General features: G+C 35.8%; 1 protein-coding gene across 1 annotated transcript in view; it reads left to right on the top strand.

The window, feature by feature from the left end:
• Window positions 1-2,134: 2,134 nt before the first annotated feature.
• The window catches only part of LOC134745852 (putative inorganic phosphate cotransporter), a 37,835-nt gene continuing 17,085 nt past the window's right edge, over window positions 2,135-22,884 (top strand). Inside the window, exons 1-4 of the mRNA XM_063679944.1 lie at window positions 2,135-2,242; window positions 5,378-5,502; window positions 5,871-6,050; window positions 21,796-21,934. Of these exons, the coding sequence (XP_063536014.1) occupies window positions 2,221-2,242; window positions 5,378-5,502; window positions 5,871-6,050; window positions 21,796-21,934 (466 nt within the window). The 5' untranslated portion in view covers window positions 2,135-2,220. The remainder of the gene's footprint in view (window positions 2,243-5,377; window positions 5,503-5,870; window positions 6,051-21,795; window positions 21,935-22,884) is intronic.

The raw sequence follows: 22,884 nt of genomic DNA, 5'->3' as shown, positions 1-22,884 counted from the left end.
AAAGTGGCGTTCTCAGAAAGTGACATACTCAGAATGTGACGAACTCAGAAAGTGACAAACTCAGAATGTGACGTACTCAGAAAGTGACGTCCTCAGAACGTGACCTAACTCGAAAGTGACCTCCGAAGAATGACATACTCCGCCTAAACCCATGAAAACGATCTGATAAACATTTTAAAAGTTAAAATAGATATTACTGTTTTATCCTAAACAAGTACTCTAGTTTGATTGACATGTTGGCACACAGGATAGTTGTCAAGTGGTAAAACGTGCGGCTTCCAAACCGGAGAACGGAGAGCGGAGAGGAGGGTTTGGAATGAACGCTGGTGCCAACTTGTTTTTATAATATTTATTGTAAAATATCAGAAATTAAATTAAATTTGTGAAGAAGTTTAAAGGTGTGTGCGAAGTAAAGTGAATATTTTGACCAGTGGCGTAACTAGGGGGGGCAGTGTGGGGCAAGTGCCCCGGGCGGCATCCAATGGGGGGCGCTAAAATGGGCAAAAGGCAGCAGCAGGGAAACTTGTGTCAGTCGTCAGGGGGCGCAAATTTGGTGACTGCCCCGGGCGCCATATCCTCTAGCTACGCTCCTTATTTTGACATGTAAAATCGAACAAACTGACTTGTGAGCCACCATAATAACTTTACTTTTTAAATAGGTACCTAAATAGATAAATGAAGTAGTTTAAAAAACAATGTCACGAGCTCAGAAAAGGAACTTATAAATTATGTCATCTTCCCATATGATATCTTATCAATGTTACTGGAATCATCTGATCGCCTGTCAATTTATGATAATCTGAGAATTATTTATTTTGATAATAAACTAAACATTCGCTGTCGTGAATCTTTAATCTTATTATGTCACTGTTAAGTATCTTATCTCGCATCGCATCTCGCCGTTGACGACAGGAGAGACACATGAAAAAATCGATATCCAAAACCATTAATAGTAGTTTATGATTGTGACTGCTACATAATGAAAGGCATATTTAGATCAGTACGGTTTATTAAACGTCCATGGTGGATGTTGCCACCTGCATGGAAGCCTATAATGCCTAGGGTCAAGCGGGAAGTGCGTTGTGACGATCGCGTGGACATAGTGAGTGCAGTGTGCTGGAATTCGGTCGATACAGCCGCCCCACCAGACCTTCACTTGACGACTCCAGCTGCGAACTGCCCCGCGCCCCCCGCCCTCGCACGGAGCACAACCGCCGCGGACACTCGTGCCTGAGGACGGATTCCCGACGAATCCGAAACATGTCGCCAAAAGCGATTAAAAACAATAGTGAGTGAAACCATACTGATCTAAATATTTTGAAATATGTCTCACGATAGTTCGATTATATATATTATACAGTGGTAGCAAAAGATATAACTAATAGTTCCTTAAGAGCTCTATATTTTGAGATGAAAATCTCATTTTCCGAAAAAAGTGACTAGACATGTTTTTTCCGTGTACCCTTCATATGGGGCATTTTCTATGAAAAGGGACCTTATTGTCGATGGCGCTTACGCCGCACACCATCGCGCGTCATTGTATTTATATCGGAGCATCGTTTATAATGGCGTAAGCGCCATCGACAATAAGGTCCCTTTTTATAGAAAATACCACATATTATACTTACATATTACACTATTATTAGTGTAAGTAAGTATCGCTTAATACATTACCTTATAATAATTATAAACCAATGCATCGTTGTAAAATTTTATTATTGATGTAAGTATTTTGGTTTAATTTATATATTGTTAAGTTTTGATGTTACATGAAAATAACCGTTATATTTGTCAACACCAAACGTCAATGTGGTCAAACATCGTCGTATTACTTATTAGGTATGTACAGTGTAAACCGCGATTTCTGATCTTCACCAAAACTCCTACTTTGAAGAAAACTAGCAAGTTACATAAGTTAAAAAATATCTAAACGCCTTTTATAGATAAGTAATCATAAGCAATTCAAATACGACAAAGTGTCAACTAGGTATTAGATGTTGATACATAACATTACTGATTAAATCTTTACGGATTGCATTGACTACCTTGATATATTCGTAGTTAAAGAAAACAATACTCAGTTTATGCGCAACGCTGTGCGCAGACTCGCGCGCATATAATTCGAAAAAAACCTAACGATTATAATTTTAAACTCGAACAAACATAAACAAACTTGGTATACAATTCTAGTCATAAACGTTTTTTAATTAAAGTGATACAATGCCAGAAGTAAAAAAACCAAGTAAGTTGTGATTTTCTGATTGTATTCTTTTATAAACTGGATTTCTTTGATGAAATGTAAGTAACATTTATACGATAACCTCTTAACTGGAGGTCGGTTAGTTACATTTCTAAATGAATGCTAAACGCTAAACTTCCAAAAAATATTAAAACATTTTATCTACCCACATATCATATATCCTCTATGATGTATTCAAAATCAGTAAATAATGGCCAACATTAGATCAACTATTTTGTTACAACAAATTTCTTATCTTAAAAACTGTAATAGATGTCATATATTAAAGAAAATGTGACAAAGCACTCCAGTGGTGAAGGCCGGATAGTAGTGTGATTACTTAAAAATAACACAAATCAAAATATTTAATAAAATAATTTGATTAGTTCCCAAACTTGTTCAAATTTCTTATCTGTGAAAGTGTTGTAATAAAGATGGTCAAGCAAATCGTATAGTAGAAAAAGGTGCGAAATTTAAAATTTCTATGGGAGGATAACCTCTACCCCTACATTTTTAAATTTGCTAGAACTGCTTAAACCGACAAGATTTGTTTAACCTTCATTATTAAATCAAAATCGATTTGGTAATGTTATTCAAATTTCGAACATCTCTAAAAAAAAAAGCATTTTGATTCGACCTCTATTCTAATATCTGTCGAGATGACGTTTTATTCGAAATGAAATGTTAGTTGTTTGCATCGAACGATATGGCAATCGACCCCGACTCTAGTTTGTCTCTGAATTAAAAAAAACTAGGAATGCTTGACTTGGGTGAAAAAAGTTTTCATTTGCCGCCATTTGACGTATAGTTTATATTTTAATTAGTTTGTAGAGTCTGTGCGGAAAGTGAAGACTTGAAGAGTCGTAGAATGTATTGGTTCCCATTTCACAACTCTTCTCTTTCCGCACACTCTAAAGGGGCCCACTGATTATCAGTCCGCCGGACGATATCAGCCTGTCAGTTAGAACAAAAAATTAACAGTTCCGAACAACTGACAGGCCGATATCGTCCGGCGAAGTGGTAATCAGTGGGCACCTTAAATAAAAATTTAATTTGTTTTGTTGTTTTTAAACTAACTATAGCAAAAGTTTCGTATAAAATGAGCGATAAAGATATTTAGAAGATGCCATATCATATCCGCAAGTTCCGCAAGAGCGCAACGGTGCCCGAATGTTGGGTGTAAATGAGGTTAGTGAATATATTATCATATAAAGTTTATAATATGTGTGTAATGTAACTGTACATAATTAGGCATTTAAACACTCGTGTGGTCCTATTAAGAAACTCACTTCGTTCGTTTCTTAAACCCACACGTATTTTAATGCCTTTCATTATGTAGCAGCCATGACATTGCCACACTTTGTTATTGCAAATGCCATGCAGAGTAAGCTTGGTCCGACTCTACGCAATTATAAATCAATCGATATTTATATCTATTTCACACAAAATATAGTCCATATTTGTTAGTTACAGTAAGACCTAGGTAGGTATTTATCTATGTTATAGTTTTTCCTACCTAATCGTATTATGTAGGCAAGTCAGAAATTTTGCAGAACAGAACAAGTAGCGAGGTAACACAACTAATTTATTGAGTTTCAGGTAAAATTATTTTAACTAGTTAGTGAACGACAGATGTAATCAGTGTTATAAAAAGTTGCCTTTTTACCTTAATATTAACATTTTAAAATCAACATTAAAATAATTTCATTTCATTTCAACTTTTAATAGAACTATCCTCACCGATACTCATACTATACACATATCATAAATATACACTAGCCTCATAGTTACAATCACATTGTACATCCTACTTGGTGAGTACCTGATCTTTAATTTACTGCACTACAAAAATAACTTTGTAATGCTTTGTAATTTGTATAGTAGACAAACTTAATTTTGCGTGCAAGTGCTTACTTGCACGCAAAATTATGCGTTACTTTCTAGATTTTCTGGCAAGGATAAAGACCCGACCAAATGTGCTGGCTTATTTTTTTATGATTATTTAGATACTTAACTTTAATCTGTAAAAAATACAGACTGCCTCAAGAACCGTTTTTGGAATTTTTTGAAAAAATATTTTACAGTACATATGGTGAATGGGCACTTTTCGTGCATATGTCGAAAGTTTAAAGTGCCATATGTACTGTAAAACGTTGTACGATACACGTGCGAAAAGGTAATTCGCAACTCGTGTCGATTTAAAACACTCCCTGCGGTCGTGTTTTAATTTATCGCCACTCGTTTCGAATTTCCTCTTTTCCGCACTTGTATCGTAAATAACTATTTTTTAATACAGTTGCTCAAAAAGTGCTACTTTACGTAGCTGTTTAGCGTGCGGATAGTTGGTTTTCGCGAACTAGTGCTTTTTACTTTTCCAATTTTTTTAAATTTATACTTGTTCCAATTCATGACTACTTATTGATGAGTATTAATATTAGTTTCCTTTAAACGACGTAATCAACATAAAAACCTACTGTTAATGTAAGAATACGAAAAATATACATATTTTATAATTTAATTAGTTACCTCATCATCATTATAACACGTTTATTTTTTAATATTGAATATTGAAAAACCGTTCTTAATAAGTTGTCTGAATGGAACGGAATAGCTGCCGAAACGCCGGTCAAAGAAGAGGCGTTTTTTCTTACTTTCACTACCTACTAAGAGGCGTTTTAAGTTTCCAAAGTTTTTATTCCTTACTTGTTGTTTTTATTATTTTTCGCAACTGTATTAAAAAACGTCGTTCGATACACGTGCGGAAATGTCATTCTTCACTCGTCCCTCGGTACTCGTGAAGTAGTGACATACTTTCCGCACTAGCATCGAAATGTACTATTGCACGCTTCTGGCAAGGTCAAGACCCGACCATTTGGTGATATTCGGGTTTATTATTTTTATGACTATTTAGGTACTTAGCTTTAACCTGTAAAATGACAGATTGCCTCAAAAACCTTTTTTGGGACCAAAAAAAATCTTTAATAATATAAAGTTTGATTTAGTTAAGCCAGACCTGCAGTGCTGAGTTAGGGAATGATAGGAGAAGAATCAGGCAAATTTTCAGCTTGCCTCAAGGACCTACTCCAAAATGTCTACCTACCAGCTCTCGGGCTATAACATTGAATTACTTAATTTCAGAAGCGGCGTTAGGCATCCGGCACGTACAATGTGTGATGCTGTTCTTTGCGATGCTGTTGGCCTTCGCCATGAGGGTAAACATGAGCATGGCTATCGTCGCCATGACAGACTCTTCTGTGGAAAACGTGAGTTTTTCAGTTAAATTTTTTAGTTAACCTAAGCATGCTATGGCTGTTGTTATATAGACCATAATTAACGTAAAAAGATAGTAGAGAGTAGAGATCATAGTTATAGTTAGTTTACGAAATTTTAATTCAAGCATTAAAGTCGATGAGGGCAATCAAATATTACAAGTTTGTTGCATATCAGTAGGTACTACGTTTTGTAATTATAATATGCGTACCGTCGCTCATGTTTATTACTTATAATCGGATGCACACGTTTTCCTTAAAAACAGAGAAGGAAAAGGCAGCAAAAGTGTGCCACAATCACGTAACTGTCAAATGGTCCTAACAAAATAGGTACATACTTAACAAATCTGTATTATTTTCAGACATTCGACTGGAATATGCAAATTCAGAGCGTGATATTGTCTTCTTTCTTCTGGGGCTATGTGATTCTTCAGATTCCTGGCGGCCTCCTAGCTGATAAAATCGGCGGCAGTGTCCTCGTCGGCATTAGCATTGGAGCCAACTCCATCATCTCTCTGATTCTGCCAACTGCTGCAGTTTACGTAAGTTTTGTATTTACTTCAAAATAGACCGAACTTAAGAACTGTCTCGAGTTTCCTGATTAGCAGCAGGCCTCAATCATCACATATGGCGTTAGGTTAGGTGTCAAATTTCTATCTAATTCTGGTGACTGCTGTCATCATTTATAATTATTGAAGAGGGTCTCTATTGTTTGACATAATTATTGAAAGTCATAATGTAATGGTTGTCATATTATCATTAGTCATAATTTAATTTTTCTCAGAAACGCGTAACTTTTCAGAATTGCCATAAAACAAACCTAACCTAACCTATCTATAGGATAACCCGAGGAAAATCCTGAAAAGTTAACGGTTTCAGAATTATGACTAATGATAATATGACAATCATTACATTATGACTTTCAATAATTATTTCAAACCAAGGGACCCCTATTATTGAAGATCCTCTAAATTCTGATTCCTAGCTATAATAAAGATTTTAATTCTTATAGATTAATTTTTATTAATTGACCCCGCACTTGAATTTACAACTTACGTGTAAATGTACACAATATGTCATAATATTTATCAGTACGGTTTTTACTCACTATTATTTTTAGTCGCTTTTGGCGACATGTTTCGGATTATTTGGGAATCCATCCTCAGGCAAACAATATGTCATATTTTAGATAATAAACTAAATGATCTTGCTTAAATGCCCTTACGCCAATGCTCCTTAATTGTGATCCCTTATCAATACGTCAGTAGCTCGCGTGAGTAGTTTTTTTATTTTTATTTTTATATACCATGACTCATGAGATATTGTTATCATTTGGTAATGTTTATTATACTTACAAGGGTGTCAAGCGTACGTAAGCAATGTGTACTGTACACTTTAGGGATCAAACGAAGTCCAATGATTGAGCCACCGATTTTACCTTGGCTACCGATTTGACCCCCATTTATGCTCAGCGTACCTACATCATAAGTTTCCGGTAAAATCTGGTTAATTTGTAGGTACATATTTAGGATTAGTAGTCTGGTCCTCTGACCATTGCTTTTTACGGGTAGGTATATTCGACTTAAATTCTTATTTTTTGATATTATCAACTTACTAAAAGTTACAAGGACGTTTCAGAAAAAACACAATATTAATGTAGAAAATTTTTTACGCTGAGTATAGGTACATGCTGTTCAAATATATACATATCTTTTAAATTCTTCTGTTATTAGCATATCTAAGGCTGACGGAGTACACCGGAATGTAATTAAACGACATCAGGCAAACGAATTTTGTTGCATAAGTACTATGTGTAAAAGTGGAGGATTTAAGTGCAGAAATCAAAATAATCTCTTAATTTCAGGGTGGATGGTACGCCGTATGCGCCTGTCGGGTGCTGCAAGGTTTAGCCCAAGGATTCGTTTATCCATGCATGCACAACCTTATCGGAAAATGGGTGCCTTTAGAAGAAAAAAGTCGGTTAGGGACATTTATTTATGCAGGTAAATTAATTTAAGTAATCAGTTATTCTAGTCAAATTATTATTTTTAGGTAGGTATCAAAAAGTAAATGAAGCAAAATAAGGCAAAAAGTTTAATTTATGCCCATAGGAAATACTGTGTGATGATTGTGAAATCAACTCTACGTGTGCCAAAACTGCCAAATTCCCGCAGCGGGAGTTAAATAAAACGGCCGCTTCTACATTTTTCATATTTTGCCGCGTCTGCCACGGATTAGGCGGGCCAATGCACCATCGCCCAATTAAACACGGAATTATGAAGTTTCTATAAGCTTAAAAGTTTGTTGATGATACTGACCAAATGTAGCCTATCCTTGTCTAACTATCTCGCATTGTTATATGTTAGAGCAGTGAAGAATCTATTTTTGACACTCAATTTTCTGTCAAGAGAGAGAACCTAAAAATGTCCCGCTGCGGGACAGTGGTAGACGAGCCGATATTCCTTCCTGACAGCAGCGGAAGAACGTCATATGTCTAGATATGTGCAAAATGGCGTCGAGCACACGAAGGGATGGTACAATATTTTAGTAACTGATAAAACGTACAACATACATCAAGATAAGTGATTAGAATGGCGTTGTAGCTCATCAAAAGTTTAATGGTTTACTGTAAAATCAAACACGTAATGTCAATTTACAAAGCGTGGTAACAAGATGAAAATTAACTGATGAAATATTTTTTATGTTCTTTGCTTTTATTACTGCTTTCTCACTGGTTTATGGATATGTGTTATATCATGATGTAAAAAGCATTTCTACGTTAAACGATTCATTCAAGATTTGTTAAATCTTTCCCAGGAGCTCAACTGGGTACAGCAGTCATGCTGATATCAGCCGGCTTCCTGGCAGACTATTGGGGCTGGGCTGCCATTTTCTACTTTGTTGGTACATGTGGAGCCATTTGGACCCTAATATATATGTTTATCGGAGCAGGAGAACCTCAAAACTCGAAGTTGATAAGTGAAGAAGAGAAGCTGTATATTCAGACTTCTCTTGGTCAAGTTGGAGGCAAAAAGGTTAGTTTTATTAAAATATATTTTATTATTTTATTTATAATATTTTTTTTATTTTTTTAATTATGAATTCCAGTCACTTCCAACGCCATGGATATCATTGTTGACATCCATGCCGTTCATCAGTCTTATCATCGTGCACTGTTGCCAAAACTGGGGATCCTGGACCCTGATGACCGAGATACCGTCTTACATGAGTCAAGTTCTCGGAGTCAACATTAAAGCGGTACCTATGTAAAATATATTACCTTGAAAAATGTTTATGGATTATATAATACAGAATTTGTTAATACGAATACGTTTTCACATTTCATTATCTTGTTATATTGAACGCCTATTACTATGAGTTATCCCCAACATCATTGGTTCACTTCATGATAAGTCCCAAAAATTTTGTATATACAGTTATGTATTATATAATGATATGACATAGTTAGGGAAATATACATTGGTGTTTCGTTTGCCATTTGGTGTTACGTATTCTGTATCTAAACATTAACTATACTGTTCGCTTTTTGCCGTCAATGCCGCGATATAGATATGAAGACGATTGAGGAATTTTAGAAATACATTTCTTTTTTCAGACTGGTGTATTGTCGGCCACCCCTTACATCGTCAAATACATCCTCAGTTTTCCCGTTGGCTTCATATCTGATTATGCCCTTGGTAAGGGCTGGGTCAGCACTACTGTTGCCAGGAAGATTAGCAATAGCATTGGTAATATTTGTTTTGCATCATTAATAAATAATATCGCATGTAAGTATTCATTTGCTAATATGCAGAAATGGAATGACATAAACTGTATGTGGTAATGGTAAGTCTATGGCCAGTAACTTATTTAGATCAAAACTAAACCTTACTTGGAAATATGTAGCTAGCTGAAAAAGACATTCCAAGTCATCATCAAGTATTCTAGAGTTATAAAGAACCCTACCTACCTTACCTAGTTACTACCTTTGTTTTTGTCTGCAGGTTTCATAGGCCCTGCGTTGGCCTTGATTGGATTAGCATATGTGCCAGCTACTAACATAACCCTAGCAGTCAGTATACTGTCTGCCGTGGTAGGACTCAACGTAGGACACTTCACTGGCTTCATGGTAAGGCAATTATCCTTGCCAAATCACTTTCTATGCAAAAACAGTAACGATTTCGTGCCCACCTCGAATAAGTGTATAGATTGCCAAATAATTTGCCATAATAATATTATAGTTAGCAGTTGATGCAAGAAGATATATTTTAAAATGACTGTCTATTTTGGGCCATGTAAACAAAAGGAAATACAAATACAGTGGAGTAATTGGGGGGGAGCTGGGCTTTGCCCATCAGTGGGACACGATAGGCGTCAAATAATAATACTAACAATGTGGATGTGCACCCAACGGCGGCCAAAGCGAGATTTTAGTTTTGAAAAATAAAATTGACTTATTTGTCTTTAACATTTCAGCTTGTTCATCTGGACATGGCGCCCAATTTTGCGGGAACTATGCTTGGCATCACGAATACCCTTGCGAACTTTATGTCCGTTATTGCGCCATTAGCCGCTGGAGCTATTATTAAAGACGAGGTGACTCTTCAAATTTATTATTAAATTTATAATAAATAATAGTTTAACTACCTACATAATTATCCTCAACCTTGACAAAAATAAATAATAATTGAAATCAAGCAACAGCTGTTCTTTTCTGATGTCGACGTCGCAGTGATGTAAGAAGGAAAAGAAAACCAAGGAATTTGTGGATAAACTGCGTTAGAGATGACATAAATCGAAAACAGGTGAATGATGAAATGACGAACGACTGAGGCACCTCTGGAATAGGAAAAGGGCGAGCGAATGATGATAATGATAATGGCTTACAACTGAAAATTTTGGTACAATTTAAAGAAAAAAAATATTACAAATATCATGTGATATTAAATCCTATGAATCACGCAGGGCGCGCTACAAGTAGGTGCAGATTATACACGAAAACCGCTGATTCGGGGCATGAGAATGGAAAGGAATGGACAGCGCACAGACTTTTTTTGGGTGTTACCACGTTCTACCATCGATCGATTGGTGTGGTAACACCCAAAGAAAGGCTGTGCGCTGTAATTCTCACAAATCTGTCGCAAGGGGGAAAAGCAAACAAGATTACGTTTCGCTTCCACGGTTATCGTATTCGATCATTGACCAATGTTTTATTTCAGAGTGACGCGGCAGAATGGCGGAGGGTGTTCTACCTGTCCTCATTTATATACATCTTCGGAAATACCATCTTCCTCATTTTCGGAACCAGTATTCGGCAGTCGTGGAACGAACCCAAGACAGAGAAAAACGTCGAAAATTCTACTGGTAAGGACATTTTATTTTTACTTAACTGAAGTTAAATAGGCGACAGAATGGGAATCGATTTCTGGATTTCCAATTGTTAAAATACTGGCCCGTTTATTTAGAATATTTTAATACACTATGTGTCGCTAACGACACATCAGACAGCAGAATCTAAAGAAACTCATGTTTGTAAAAAAACATGAGTTTCTTTAGATTACACAATTAGGGTTCCGTACATTACACAATTTATACAATGATTTTTTATGTGAAATGTCTTTTAAAAACCCGTAGTGGTCGGATCATAAACTAAGTAATTAAGTCCGACTCACGCTTGACTACACATTTTTAATAGGTTTTTCTGTGATCTATAGTTAAATAACTATATTATTTATTTATTTTCAAAATTTTAGACCTAGTAGTTTCGGAGATAAAGGGGGGGAATGGTCATTTTTTGTATATTTTCTTGAATAACTTCTAAACTGTTTATCCTAAAATTACAAAATATATATATTTGAGTTTCTGAGCTCTTTTATACGATATGTAACACGATATATTTTGAAAAACTTTATTGTTTAATTTTCTCATTTACCCCCCAAAAGTGGACCCCATGTTTAAATTTTATTTATTTACGTTACATGTCCATCTTTGGGTCACAAACTTACATATTATCTGTACCAAATTTCAACCTAATTGGTCCAGTAGTTTCCGAGAAAATAGGCTGTGACAGACGGACAGACAGACAGACGATCCTATAAGGGTTCCATTTTTTCCTTTTGAGGTACGGAACCCTAAAAAACGGTGTGTAAATTCAATACGGGCGAATATTTAAACTGTGGTTAGCATAGGACCAAAGAACTATACGAAGATAAATTTTACTTAGAAATACAACGAAAATATTAACCCTACAAAATAATTCGGCCCGCAATACAAAAGTTTAGAGATACGAGCTTTTTAAAGTAACTGGCAACGCTTGTTGGCAGTTACTATAAAAAACTCGTATCCCGTAATGAGTCGCATAACTTGAAACTCGGGTAAGTAAATCCATCTGTCAGATTATGCGATTATGGTGTTAAGAAAAGGTAATAGGGTAGATATTTGCTGAGAGGGTCGATTGGATTTACCCGAGTTTGAAGTTAAGCGACACTAATGTCATGCATGTTATGTCTCGTAATGTTTGCAGTACATTGCTGCTCGGTCAATTTTCAAAAAATAATTACGGGGTCATAATTAGTTGAATGTAACTTTAAAAAAATAATTAACGATTACACGGATAAATTCTATATCTGGTTTAATTTATCGCCCGTATTGTATTTTTTTATATATTTTACCAATAAATAGTTATGAATTGTCATGTGTTGTAGGTTAAACTTATTAAAGTATGTTTATTTTTACAGACGCAGAAAAAACTGAAAAAGTGAAATAAAATCCACTGAAAGAATATTAACATAGATAAATATGTAGGACATAATTTATTTCTTAATTAATTACTAGTCTTATTATAATTGTAAACTGTTTTATAAGTATCAAATAAAAATGTAACAAGTTCAAGTTTTTTTTGCCTGTTATCACCTTTAATTAGGTCGAGGAAAAGTTTTATCGTATTTAATAGGTTGTATATACTGTTTGTATGTGACTGGTTTAATACTATTAAAAATATAACATTAAAAAACCGGCCAAGTGCGAGTCGGCTCGCGCACCGAGGGTTCCGTACTTTTTAGTACTTGTTGTTACAGCGGCAACAGAAATACATCATCTGTGAAAATTTCAACTGTCTAGGTATCAAGGTTTATGAGATACAGCCTGGTGACAGAGAAACGGACAGACGGACAGCGGAGTCTTAGTAATAGGGTCCTGTTTTTACCCTTTGGGTACGGAACCCTAAAAAAAACTTTTTTCGCCATTTTCCATTGTTGTTTCTGTCCACCAAAATAAATGAATCTAAGGGAGAAATTCAATACATTTTGAAATTTTATTTCATAACACGGAATGCGACTAGCAGAAGCTTCAGAGTTTGTTGGTATGAGTAGGTAAGTTACCTGGTTGTTAAGTTAGGCTGATTTTGACACTGCTAGATAAATTACTGCTTCCCGGTCCAGAGCCAATCTCATCCAGAAGTGACCCGCAGTCTTCCGAATGTCGTCCACCAAACGAGCCAACGGACGCCAGGCACTCCTTTCGTCTGAAAGCGGCCACCATTCCGTTAACATTTTGTCCCACCTGCCATCACTCTGTCTGGCTACATGTCCCGCCCACCCTGCGGGATAAGTGGCGTACTCGAAGACAGAAGAAAAAAGTAGTTACTGCTTTGTGGTAGGACTACGGTTTCACGATAAAAAAACCTTTTTCAAAGAGGCCAATTCAAACTTAAAACTGACATAAAAACGATATCTAAACAAGTAATTTACTTCTGTTCTCATTCGCCCGTGCATCTCAACGCACAACGCGCATTACGGACAAATCCCAGCGAAATAAACGAGCTAATTATAAATAAATAACATTATTTAGACAAGGTTTTGATGTTAAGTGCACGTTCGAATTGGTCTCATAGTTGATTCAAAATGTAGTTTAGGTATATCACCCGCGTCTAACTAACCCATTTCGGTTTAAAGGATCGTTATTGTCTAAGGAATTAAAATGTCTGTCACTTACAAGACAAATTATAAATAGCTAACTACGCAATAAGCAAGCACTTTTGACAATGTTTAACAATAAATAGTTGCATTTGGATTTGAACTAATGATTAAAGCACTATAATGAAACTAAATGTCGACCCTAATGGTCATTATACGGACATTTTTACCGGACATTTGATGGTACGGGGCATTACACTGCACAAACATACAACACATACATACATAGCCTAATTGGCTTGTTAAAATCACAGCCCTTCCGAAAATTGGGTAAAAATATATTTTAAATATATATTTAAATATATTTCGCTTTTACATATTTGCTAACAACCGACCGAAACAAAAACCGACCATCTTAGCCCTACAGGTCTATAGGTACATGGCATACTTGCTCGTACACTAGTTACGGACGCAATCTCCTTTATTTTTTCGTCGCGGAAGGAAAGGAATTGAAAAACTACTACTACGACGTGTTATATTTCAATATTTTCAATACTCCGAAGTCCGCCAAAGAACGGCAAAACAGATAGGTATTCATTATTTCAATATAAGTTCTACCAAATATTTAATATTCGTCCAAGCATTGTTGGAAACTCGATAGCAATGCAACGCAGAGCGACATTGCCGTGAATAAAATTCTATTGGAAGGGCATGGCACTAGTTTTCTTCAAGACACAGTGTAAAATGCAGTTAAGAGGAAACATTTAGTGGTTATTTTTCCATACAAACGTTTTCGACATTTTCCTCTCTAAATTTTGACCTTGTACCTATATATGATATTACCAATCCCTGTGTCTTTTATAACAACTTTAAAAACCGCTAAAAACAGCCAAATAAATGCTCCGTAAACAGACGCCTGGCATACAAAATCGGCAACAATTAATAAACGCAAAAATCAAAACCGACAGACACACATAATATCTCTCTCTCATTCCGTTAGTTTTGGAGGAGGAAAATGTCCTGAACAAAACCTCGATTTCTGAGATTTTTCGCTTAAACTACAGGGCTATAAACGCGAAAATCGAAGTTCGCAAATTACGGGTGTCTTTCTCTGTCACTCTTATTACACCTTCATGGTAGTAAAAGAGAAAGATCCCCGCAATTTGCGAATTTCGGTTTTCGCGGTAGGCCCTCAGTTGTCCTTATCACACTAATTTTAGGAGCCGCCCCCGTAAGCGCAACGCAGATATTTAAGTACCGTAAAATGGGGTGAATAGGGTTCGCCGGGAGAGTTGGGTTATGAATGGGGAGAGAAGGATTGAAAGGGGGTGAGATGGGTTTTTAAGGCTACTGCTACAAAAATAATGTATTCCAATTTAAAATGGAGTTATAGTAATACTCATAATAAAAAAAAACGATCCAACAATCTTCCAAACTCACCTTTGTATGAAAACCTATCTCACTTACGAGGGACTACGGGGTGAGGTGGGTTTTCCTGTTTATCGTCAAAGCTATGAAATGGAACTACCCAAAATAAAATAAAAACTAAAATACAAACGTCCGGAACACTTATTATATACGCCATTCAGTGTGCACATGTAAAAATAAAATGTTATCGAGGTTTGAATGTCAGTTTTGCTCCTACTCACCCCATTTTACGGTACCTAAAATTCTCAAATCTGAGAAGGGGCTCAGATTGTATTTCCTCTTCAAACTAGTTTTAACCAAGACGCTTTGCGAAAACTAGGTTGATTAAAAATCAAATATCGTGTACTATCTGTTCGAGGTGAGGTAGACAGTCAAGTGGTCATACTGACCATTACTCAATAGTATAACATGACCTCTGGTTGACACGGCTGTTGTGTGGGCCAGCGGAGGTCACTTTTATAAGTCATTGTGATGAAAGGATAGGCGTTGCACGTTGTGAATACTATAGCTGACACCTGAGTATGGTTTTGAGTTATGCTCACCTGTTCGCGTAGTCCGGTGTATGGTGCAACTTCTAGCATTTTTTTTTATACTACGTCGGTGGCAAACAAGCATACGCGGGCCTGATGTTAAGCAGTCTCCGTAGCCTATGTACACCTGCAACTCCAGAGGAGTTAACTCGTGTAATAAAAAAATAAGTGACAGGAAAAGGGTAAAACAAACGTGGCTATCGGGTTACTAACCGCGCTAGTTAGTTACTTGAGTATTGAGTTGTTGTTGTTGTTGTTGTTGTATATACTGAGAAGGTCGACATTGCATTCGATTACTCTTGATAGATAAAACAGTACTTTACAAGTGCTGTTTCATAGATTTTTTTTAATGTCATAACAGTAACGTGTTCAACACACAACAAAATAAACATAACTAAATTGAGTAGTTGACTAATCATTACTAAGCGTCGGCAACCCTAGCGTTGTGCAGTGCAGGTGCGCGCGGTGCGGGCAGCGGCGCGTTGAAGGTCACTCCTTTATATTTTTGCGTAGGTATCAAAACGGTAAGTATTTGCGTTTTCTTTGAGAGATAAATTAAGTATCTGTTCGTAAGAACTATTATATAATCTGTGGAGATAGCGACATTTGTTGTTAGGAACCATGGTACGACCTATGTACCTATTTACGTTGTAAAATATTGCAGGTCATATAAAAAAACATCCTGTGTAGCGGCCAAACCTTTTGCAAAATCCTTCTTGTATCGTCGTAGTCGGGTAACGCGCGGATAGAATCCAAAGCGCTTGTAGATTCGGAGTTTCGTAGTTCGATGTACCCGATAAATTAATGTTTTATCGGGTGCATGCAAGCAAAGCCGGGTGCAAAAGCTAACTATATTTATATATTTCAAATGTGGTAACTAAGCCCTTAAAATTTTATTTTTTTGGTTCGTGACTTCATGTCCTCTAGAGAGCGCCGTGTTCAATTTGTTGTAACGACATCACGATTCGAATGACACATCGTTTGTCAAATTATAATGAGTACTTTAGAAGTTATGACGAACAAATTAACATACATACATACATATATACATACATACCGGTCAAAATCATAATCCTCTTTTGCGTTGCCGTAGTCGGGTAAAAAACAATGCCACGAGCTCAGAAAAACAACTTAAAAATTATGTCCCGTCATCGTCCCATATCAGTATTACTGGATTTCATCTGAATGCCTGTCAATTTATGATAATCTGAGATGAATTATTTATTTTAATTAAATAGCTCTTAAACAGTAGTGTATATCTTGGAACACACTGTATAGACTAAATGAAGTAATTTTAATCCGCTTTCTACAATTGCGTTTAATTTTCCCCTCACAAAATATTTGTAATACATAGTTTGGGTGAGATATGTAGTATTCGCAACGAGTCGCGGGAACCATTTTGATGACGTCATAAGGCTGAAGTAGATGGTCTGCACCACTGTCATCAGGCAGTTTTTGGGTCCCAATATCATGTTCAACTACAAATTAAAAATTGGTAGTGGTTACCGGCTCTGAACTAAGTATGTTCCCGCAAGGAAGAGAGTCCTCGTATAACATTAACTCACATTGAGGTAGGATGTTAATGTGTTCGCCAGTAGCTGGCCACATTGTATAATCACTCTTAATCTCGCAATAAAACTATATTATACCCAATTGTTACACTATTAGTGTAGGTAAGGTATCGCTCAATGTATTACCTTATAATGATAAACCAAGGCATCGTTGTAAAATTATTGATGAAATACTTAGTATTTTGGTCTAATTTATCTATTGTTTAGTTTTGATGTTACATGAAAATAGCCGATATATTTGTCAACACCAAATGTCAATGTGGTATTACTTATTAGGTACAGTGTAAACTGCGATTTCGGATTTTGGCCAAAACTCCTACTTTGAAGAAAACTAGCAAGTTACATAACTACATAAGTTAAAAAGTATCTAACGCTTTTTGTAGATAAGTAATAATCAATTCAAACATGACAAAGTGTCAACTATTAGAATTTGATACATACTGGTAACATGATTGCTGGTTAAATCTTTACAGATTGCATTGCCTACCTTATGATATATCGTACCTAGTTAAGGAAAACAACACTCACTCTATGCGCAACGCCTTATATCTTCACCAAAACTCCTACTTTGAAGAAAACTAGCAAGTTACATAAGTTAAAAAGTATCTAAACGCCTTTTGTAGATAAGTAATCAATTCAAATACGACAAAGTTTCAACTACTAGATTTAGATATATAACATGATTGCTGATTAAATCTTTACAGATTACATTGACTACCTTATGACATATCGTAGTTAAGGAAAACGTTACAATACTCAGTCTATGGGCAACGCTATGCGCAGACTTGCGCGCAGATAATTCGAAAAAACCTAACGACTATAATTTTAAACTCGAACAAACTCAAAACCTAGTCATAGCGCCCAACAAATCTAGTCATAGCTTATTTTAATTAAAGTGATACAATGCCAGAAGTAAAGAAACCAAGTAAGTTCTGATTTTTTCTGATTGTATTCTTTTATAAACTGGATTTCATCAATATGGATGGATTTTAGTAGCTTCAACTGCTCTTGGTCGGCCGCGGCTGGGAATAAAATTTCATTTCAAATAAAATTTCATATTATTCGATTTATGGCAAAACTATTTGTCCATGCATAGCTAGAGAAATGTGATTAAAAAAAAATTTCTGAGCCATAATTTTTTACCTCTGCACGTTATATTAGCAGACTTAACCTTAAGTATTTTTTTAAATATTAATAAACGAATATTTTGCATGGTATTCAAATGTTAAAGTATTTATTTATTTAAATAAAGTTTGTTTTGCATCTAGGTACAGACATCACGCTGCCAGCTATTCAAGAAAGTTCCTTTTCTAATTTCTAACCAAATAAGCTCCTTAACATTGAATTTCTTAATTTCAGAAGCAGCGTTAGGCATACGGCACGTACAATGTGTGATGCTGTTCTTTGCGATACTATTGGCCTACGGCATGAGGGTGAACATGAGCATGGCTATCGTCGCCATGACGGACTCTTCTATGGAAAACGTAAGTACCTACTGCATCTAAGAACTACCTATAACTGTATCCTATTTTTAAGTTAAAAAATTTAGGTAACCTACAATTTTCAGGTATGACTATTGTTATACACGGTGGCTTAAAAATAAGTGCATTCCCGTTGCCGGGGAGGGTTTTTGATTATACTGAGCAACTTTTACTATACAGGGTGATCAATCCAAATGGGTCAGTATGGAGAAGTCAGAAACTATGAGAGATAGCGAAATCTGTTCTTAGGAACCATGGCGTCGATTTTAGATTTAATAATAATGATATTCAAACTTTTTTTAAACTCATATATAACCGGCTTTAGGTTACTTTTCGCTCATGTCGTCGCAAACATGGACATTATTTGAAAATGTTACAGTATGTTATATATTTGTGATCTACTCGTAAAGCCCTTTCATTTAATAGCCCACATGGTATGATTAAAAAATAGTAAAAAACTTTGTACTGCCGACTTTTTGACATCACAGCAACTACCCCCACCACATTCGCGCTTGTCATCTCATATATTTGTATTCAGGATATAACACTGAATGCACTGATACCAAATATGTCCATGTTTGCGACGACATGAGCGAAAATCGATTTCCAGAAGACTTCTAGACCAAAAACCGCCGTAATAATAGTTACTTTAAGTATGATGTTTTTGTTTTAAGTATGTTGCCGCTACGAACTAAAGGATTAAAATCAAGTAGCATTTCAAACAACTTCTTGATTTCGATATAGAAAAAAAGTGTATTTTACACGGTCAATGAACCAAATTTTAATTCAAGCATTAGTCGATGAGGGCAATCAAATATTACAAGTTTATAGCATATCAGTAAGTACTACATTCCGTAAATTATGCGTAACGTCGATAGCTCATGTTTATTACTTACAATCGGATGCACACGTTTTCCTTAAAACAGAGAAGGAAAGGGCAGCAAAAGTGTGCCACAATCACGTAACCGTCAAATGGTCCTAACAAAATAGGTACATACTTAACAAATCTGTATTATTTTCAGACATTCGACTGGAATATGCAAATTCAGAGCGTGATATTGTCTTCTTTCTTCTGGGGCTATGTGATTCTTCAGGTTCCTGGCGGCCTCCTTGCTGATAAGGTCGGCGGCAGTCTCCTTATCAACATTAGCGTTGGAGCCAACTCCATCATCTCTCTGATTCTGCCAACTGCTGCAGTTTACGTAAGTTTTGTATTTATTTCAAAATAGACTGAACTTAAAAACTGTCTCTAGTCTCCTCATTAGCAGCAGGCCTCAGCACATTTGGCCTTTGGTGTACCACTTTCTATCTAATTCTGGTGACTGCTGTTATACCTATAATGATAACGCTGCTATAATTATTGAAGATCCTCTAAATTCCGATTCCTAGCTATAATAAATTATTTGAAAGATTTTAATTCTTATAGATTAATTGTTATTGATTTATCCACACTTGACTTTACAACTCACGTGTAAATTTGTACACAATAAATATAATAATCATATAATAATAAAATCTTTATTGCTTTAAACCTTAAATATTACATTTCACATTATAAAGTTCTAAAAATATGAAACAGGTGTATCAAGTTTGTAACACCTTTAGGTAGTGAGGTTGAGCCTCTGCCACCCGAACTCCAGGTCCAAGCCTGTAACTCAGGAGTCAGTGATTCCTCCTAGGTACATGTGAGCTCTCAATTTGATAATAATAGTATCAATAGCAATAGACGTTTTTAAACAGGAATATAAAGCAAATGACAATAAAAGTAATATACAAACAAACAAAAAAGAGAAAAAGAGAGAAAATAAGCCAAGTAATAAATGTAAGTATGTGTGTAATTGTGATTAGGTCGGTGCAGTCGTGTTTGGGTGTGTATGGTGTATGAAGTGTGTATGCGGGAGGTGTGAACTCAGAGAGCGAGAGAGTGTAGATAATGCGGTTAGTAACTATTATGAAATAACACGATATTTAAGGAGGAGAGCAATAATAGCTATTTATGGATTATTGCTTTGCAGTTATTATAGGAGTTTAAAGAATAAATATTTAATTGTGTGAGTAGTATCTTTTTTTTGATTTGTTGATTGACTCATGAGATCTTGTTATCATATGATAATGTTTATTATACTTACAGGGTGTCAAGTACAGTACACATTTAGGGATCAAAAGAAGTCCAATGATTGAGCTACCGATTTTAACTTAGAGGCTACCGATTTGACCCCCATTTATGCTCAGAGTACCTACATCATAACAGTTTTCGGTAAAATATAGTAAATTTGTATCTACATATTTAGTATTAGTAGTTTGGTCTTCTGACTATTATTTTTTACGGGTATATCAACTTATTAAAAGTTACAATGACGTTTCAGCAAAAACACAATATCAATGTTGAAAAATTTTACTCTGATGCTGGTCAAATATATATATATACATATCTCTTCCTCTATATACAATATAGAATATGTCAGTGACTACATATATTTGGGAAAGCAACTGTCATTTAAAAAGTCTAGCAACGAAGAGGAAGTAACAAGAAGAATCAACACAACTTGGAGAAAATTTTGGACATTGAAAGAAATTCTAAAAGGAAACTACAGTTTGCACTTAAAAAAGACTGTATTTGACACATGCCTATTACCGTGCCTATTGTATGCCTGCCAAACATGGACATTTACAGACGAAATTAAACGGAAAATCAAATGTAGCCAAACAGCAATGGAAAGAAGTATATTAAAAATTAGAAGGATTCAAAAAATAAAGAGCGAACACATTAGACAAAAAACCAAAATCACTGATGCTCTCAGACACGCGCTCTCACTCAAGTGGAGTGAAGATGGGCTGGTCATATATCACGACTCAAAGACAGAAGATGGATTATAGAAACCACACGTTGGAAGGGACCTATTGGAAAAAGGAATGCTGGTCGACCAATAACACGGTGGGCTGATGATATCACACAAGTGACAGGAGCCGACTGGATTAAGTTGGGCAAGGACAGGGAGGCATGGAAGAGGATGGAGGAGGCCTTTACCCAGAAGGGGTCCATATTTCATTAAGCATAAGACTAAACTAACATATTAACTTACATATTTTCTTTTCTTTTTTTACTACAACTTATAGGTACTAACAAAAAATGGTAAAATGTACTATATAAGAAATATGGAATAAATGGCTTTATTATTTATTTATTTATATCTTTTCCTCTGTTATTAGCATATCTATTTAAGGCTGATGGAGTACACCGGAATGTAATTAAACGACATCAGGCAAACTAATTTTGTGGCAATAAGTACTATGTGTAAAAGTAAGTAATAAGTAGTATGTGGAGGATTTAAGGGCAGAAATCAAAATAATCTCTTAATTTCAGGGTGGTTGGTACGCCGTATGCGCCTGTCGGGTGCTGCAAGGTTTAGCCCAAGGATTCATTTATCCAAGCATGCACAACCTTATCGGAAAATGGGTGCCGTTAGAAGAAAAAAGTCGGTTAGGGACATTTATTTATGCAGGTAAATTAATTTAAGTAATCAGTTATTCTCCTAGGTTCTTCTAGTCAATTTTTTTTTATAGGAGTGAATGAAGCTAATTAAAGCAAAAAGTTTGATTTCTGCCCATAGGAAATACGGTCAACCCTTCGTGTGCCAAATTCCCGCAGCGGGAGGAAAACAAAATGGCCACCACGCGCCACGTCTACATTTTTAGGGTTCCGTAGCCAAATGGCAAAAAACGGAACCCTTTTGGATTCGTCATGTCTTTCTGTCTGTCTGTCTGTCTGTCTGTCTGTCCGTCCGTATGTCACAGCCACTTTTTTCCGAAACTATAAGAACTATGCTGTTGACACTTGGTACGTATATGTATTGTATTCTGTGAACCGCATTAAGATTTTCACAAAAAATAGAAGAAAAATTTTTGGGGGTTCCCCATACTTAGAACTGAAACTAAAAATTTATTTTCATCAAACCCATAGATACGTGTGGGGTATGTAGGTCTTCAAAAATGATATTGAGGTTTCTAATATCATTTTTTTTCTAAACTGAATACTTAGTTTGCGCGAGAGACACTTCCAAAGTGGTAAAATGTGTGTCTTCCCTGTAACTTCTAAAATAAGAGAATGATAAAACTAAAAAAATATATGATGTACATTACCATGCAAACTTCCACCGAAAATTGGTTTGAACGAGATCTTAAGTAGTTTTTTTTAATAACCGCAATTTACCTTTCACTCACGTTTCACATAAAAAATACATTGTTTAAATTGTGTAATGTACGGAACCCTCGGTGCGCGAGTCCGACTCGCACTTGGCCGCTTTTTTCATATTTTGCCGCGTCTGCCACGGGTTGGGCGGGCCAACGCACCATCGTGCATCGCCCAATTAAACACTGAATTATGACGTTTCTATATAAGCTTAAAAGTTGGTGGACGATACTGACCAACTGTAGCCTATCCTTGTCTAACAGT

The sequence above is a fragment of the Cydia strobilella genome, chromosome 12 (genome assembly GCF_947568885.1).
Source record: "Cydia strobilella chromosome 12, ilCydStro3.1, whole genome shotgun sequence".
NCBI classification, from domain to species: Eukaryota; Metazoa; Arthropoda; class Insecta; order Lepidoptera; family Tortricidae; genus Cydia; species Cydia strobilella.
Note: the sequence above shows the minus strand (reverse complement) of the source record. Positions and strands in the feature narration are given on the sequence as shown.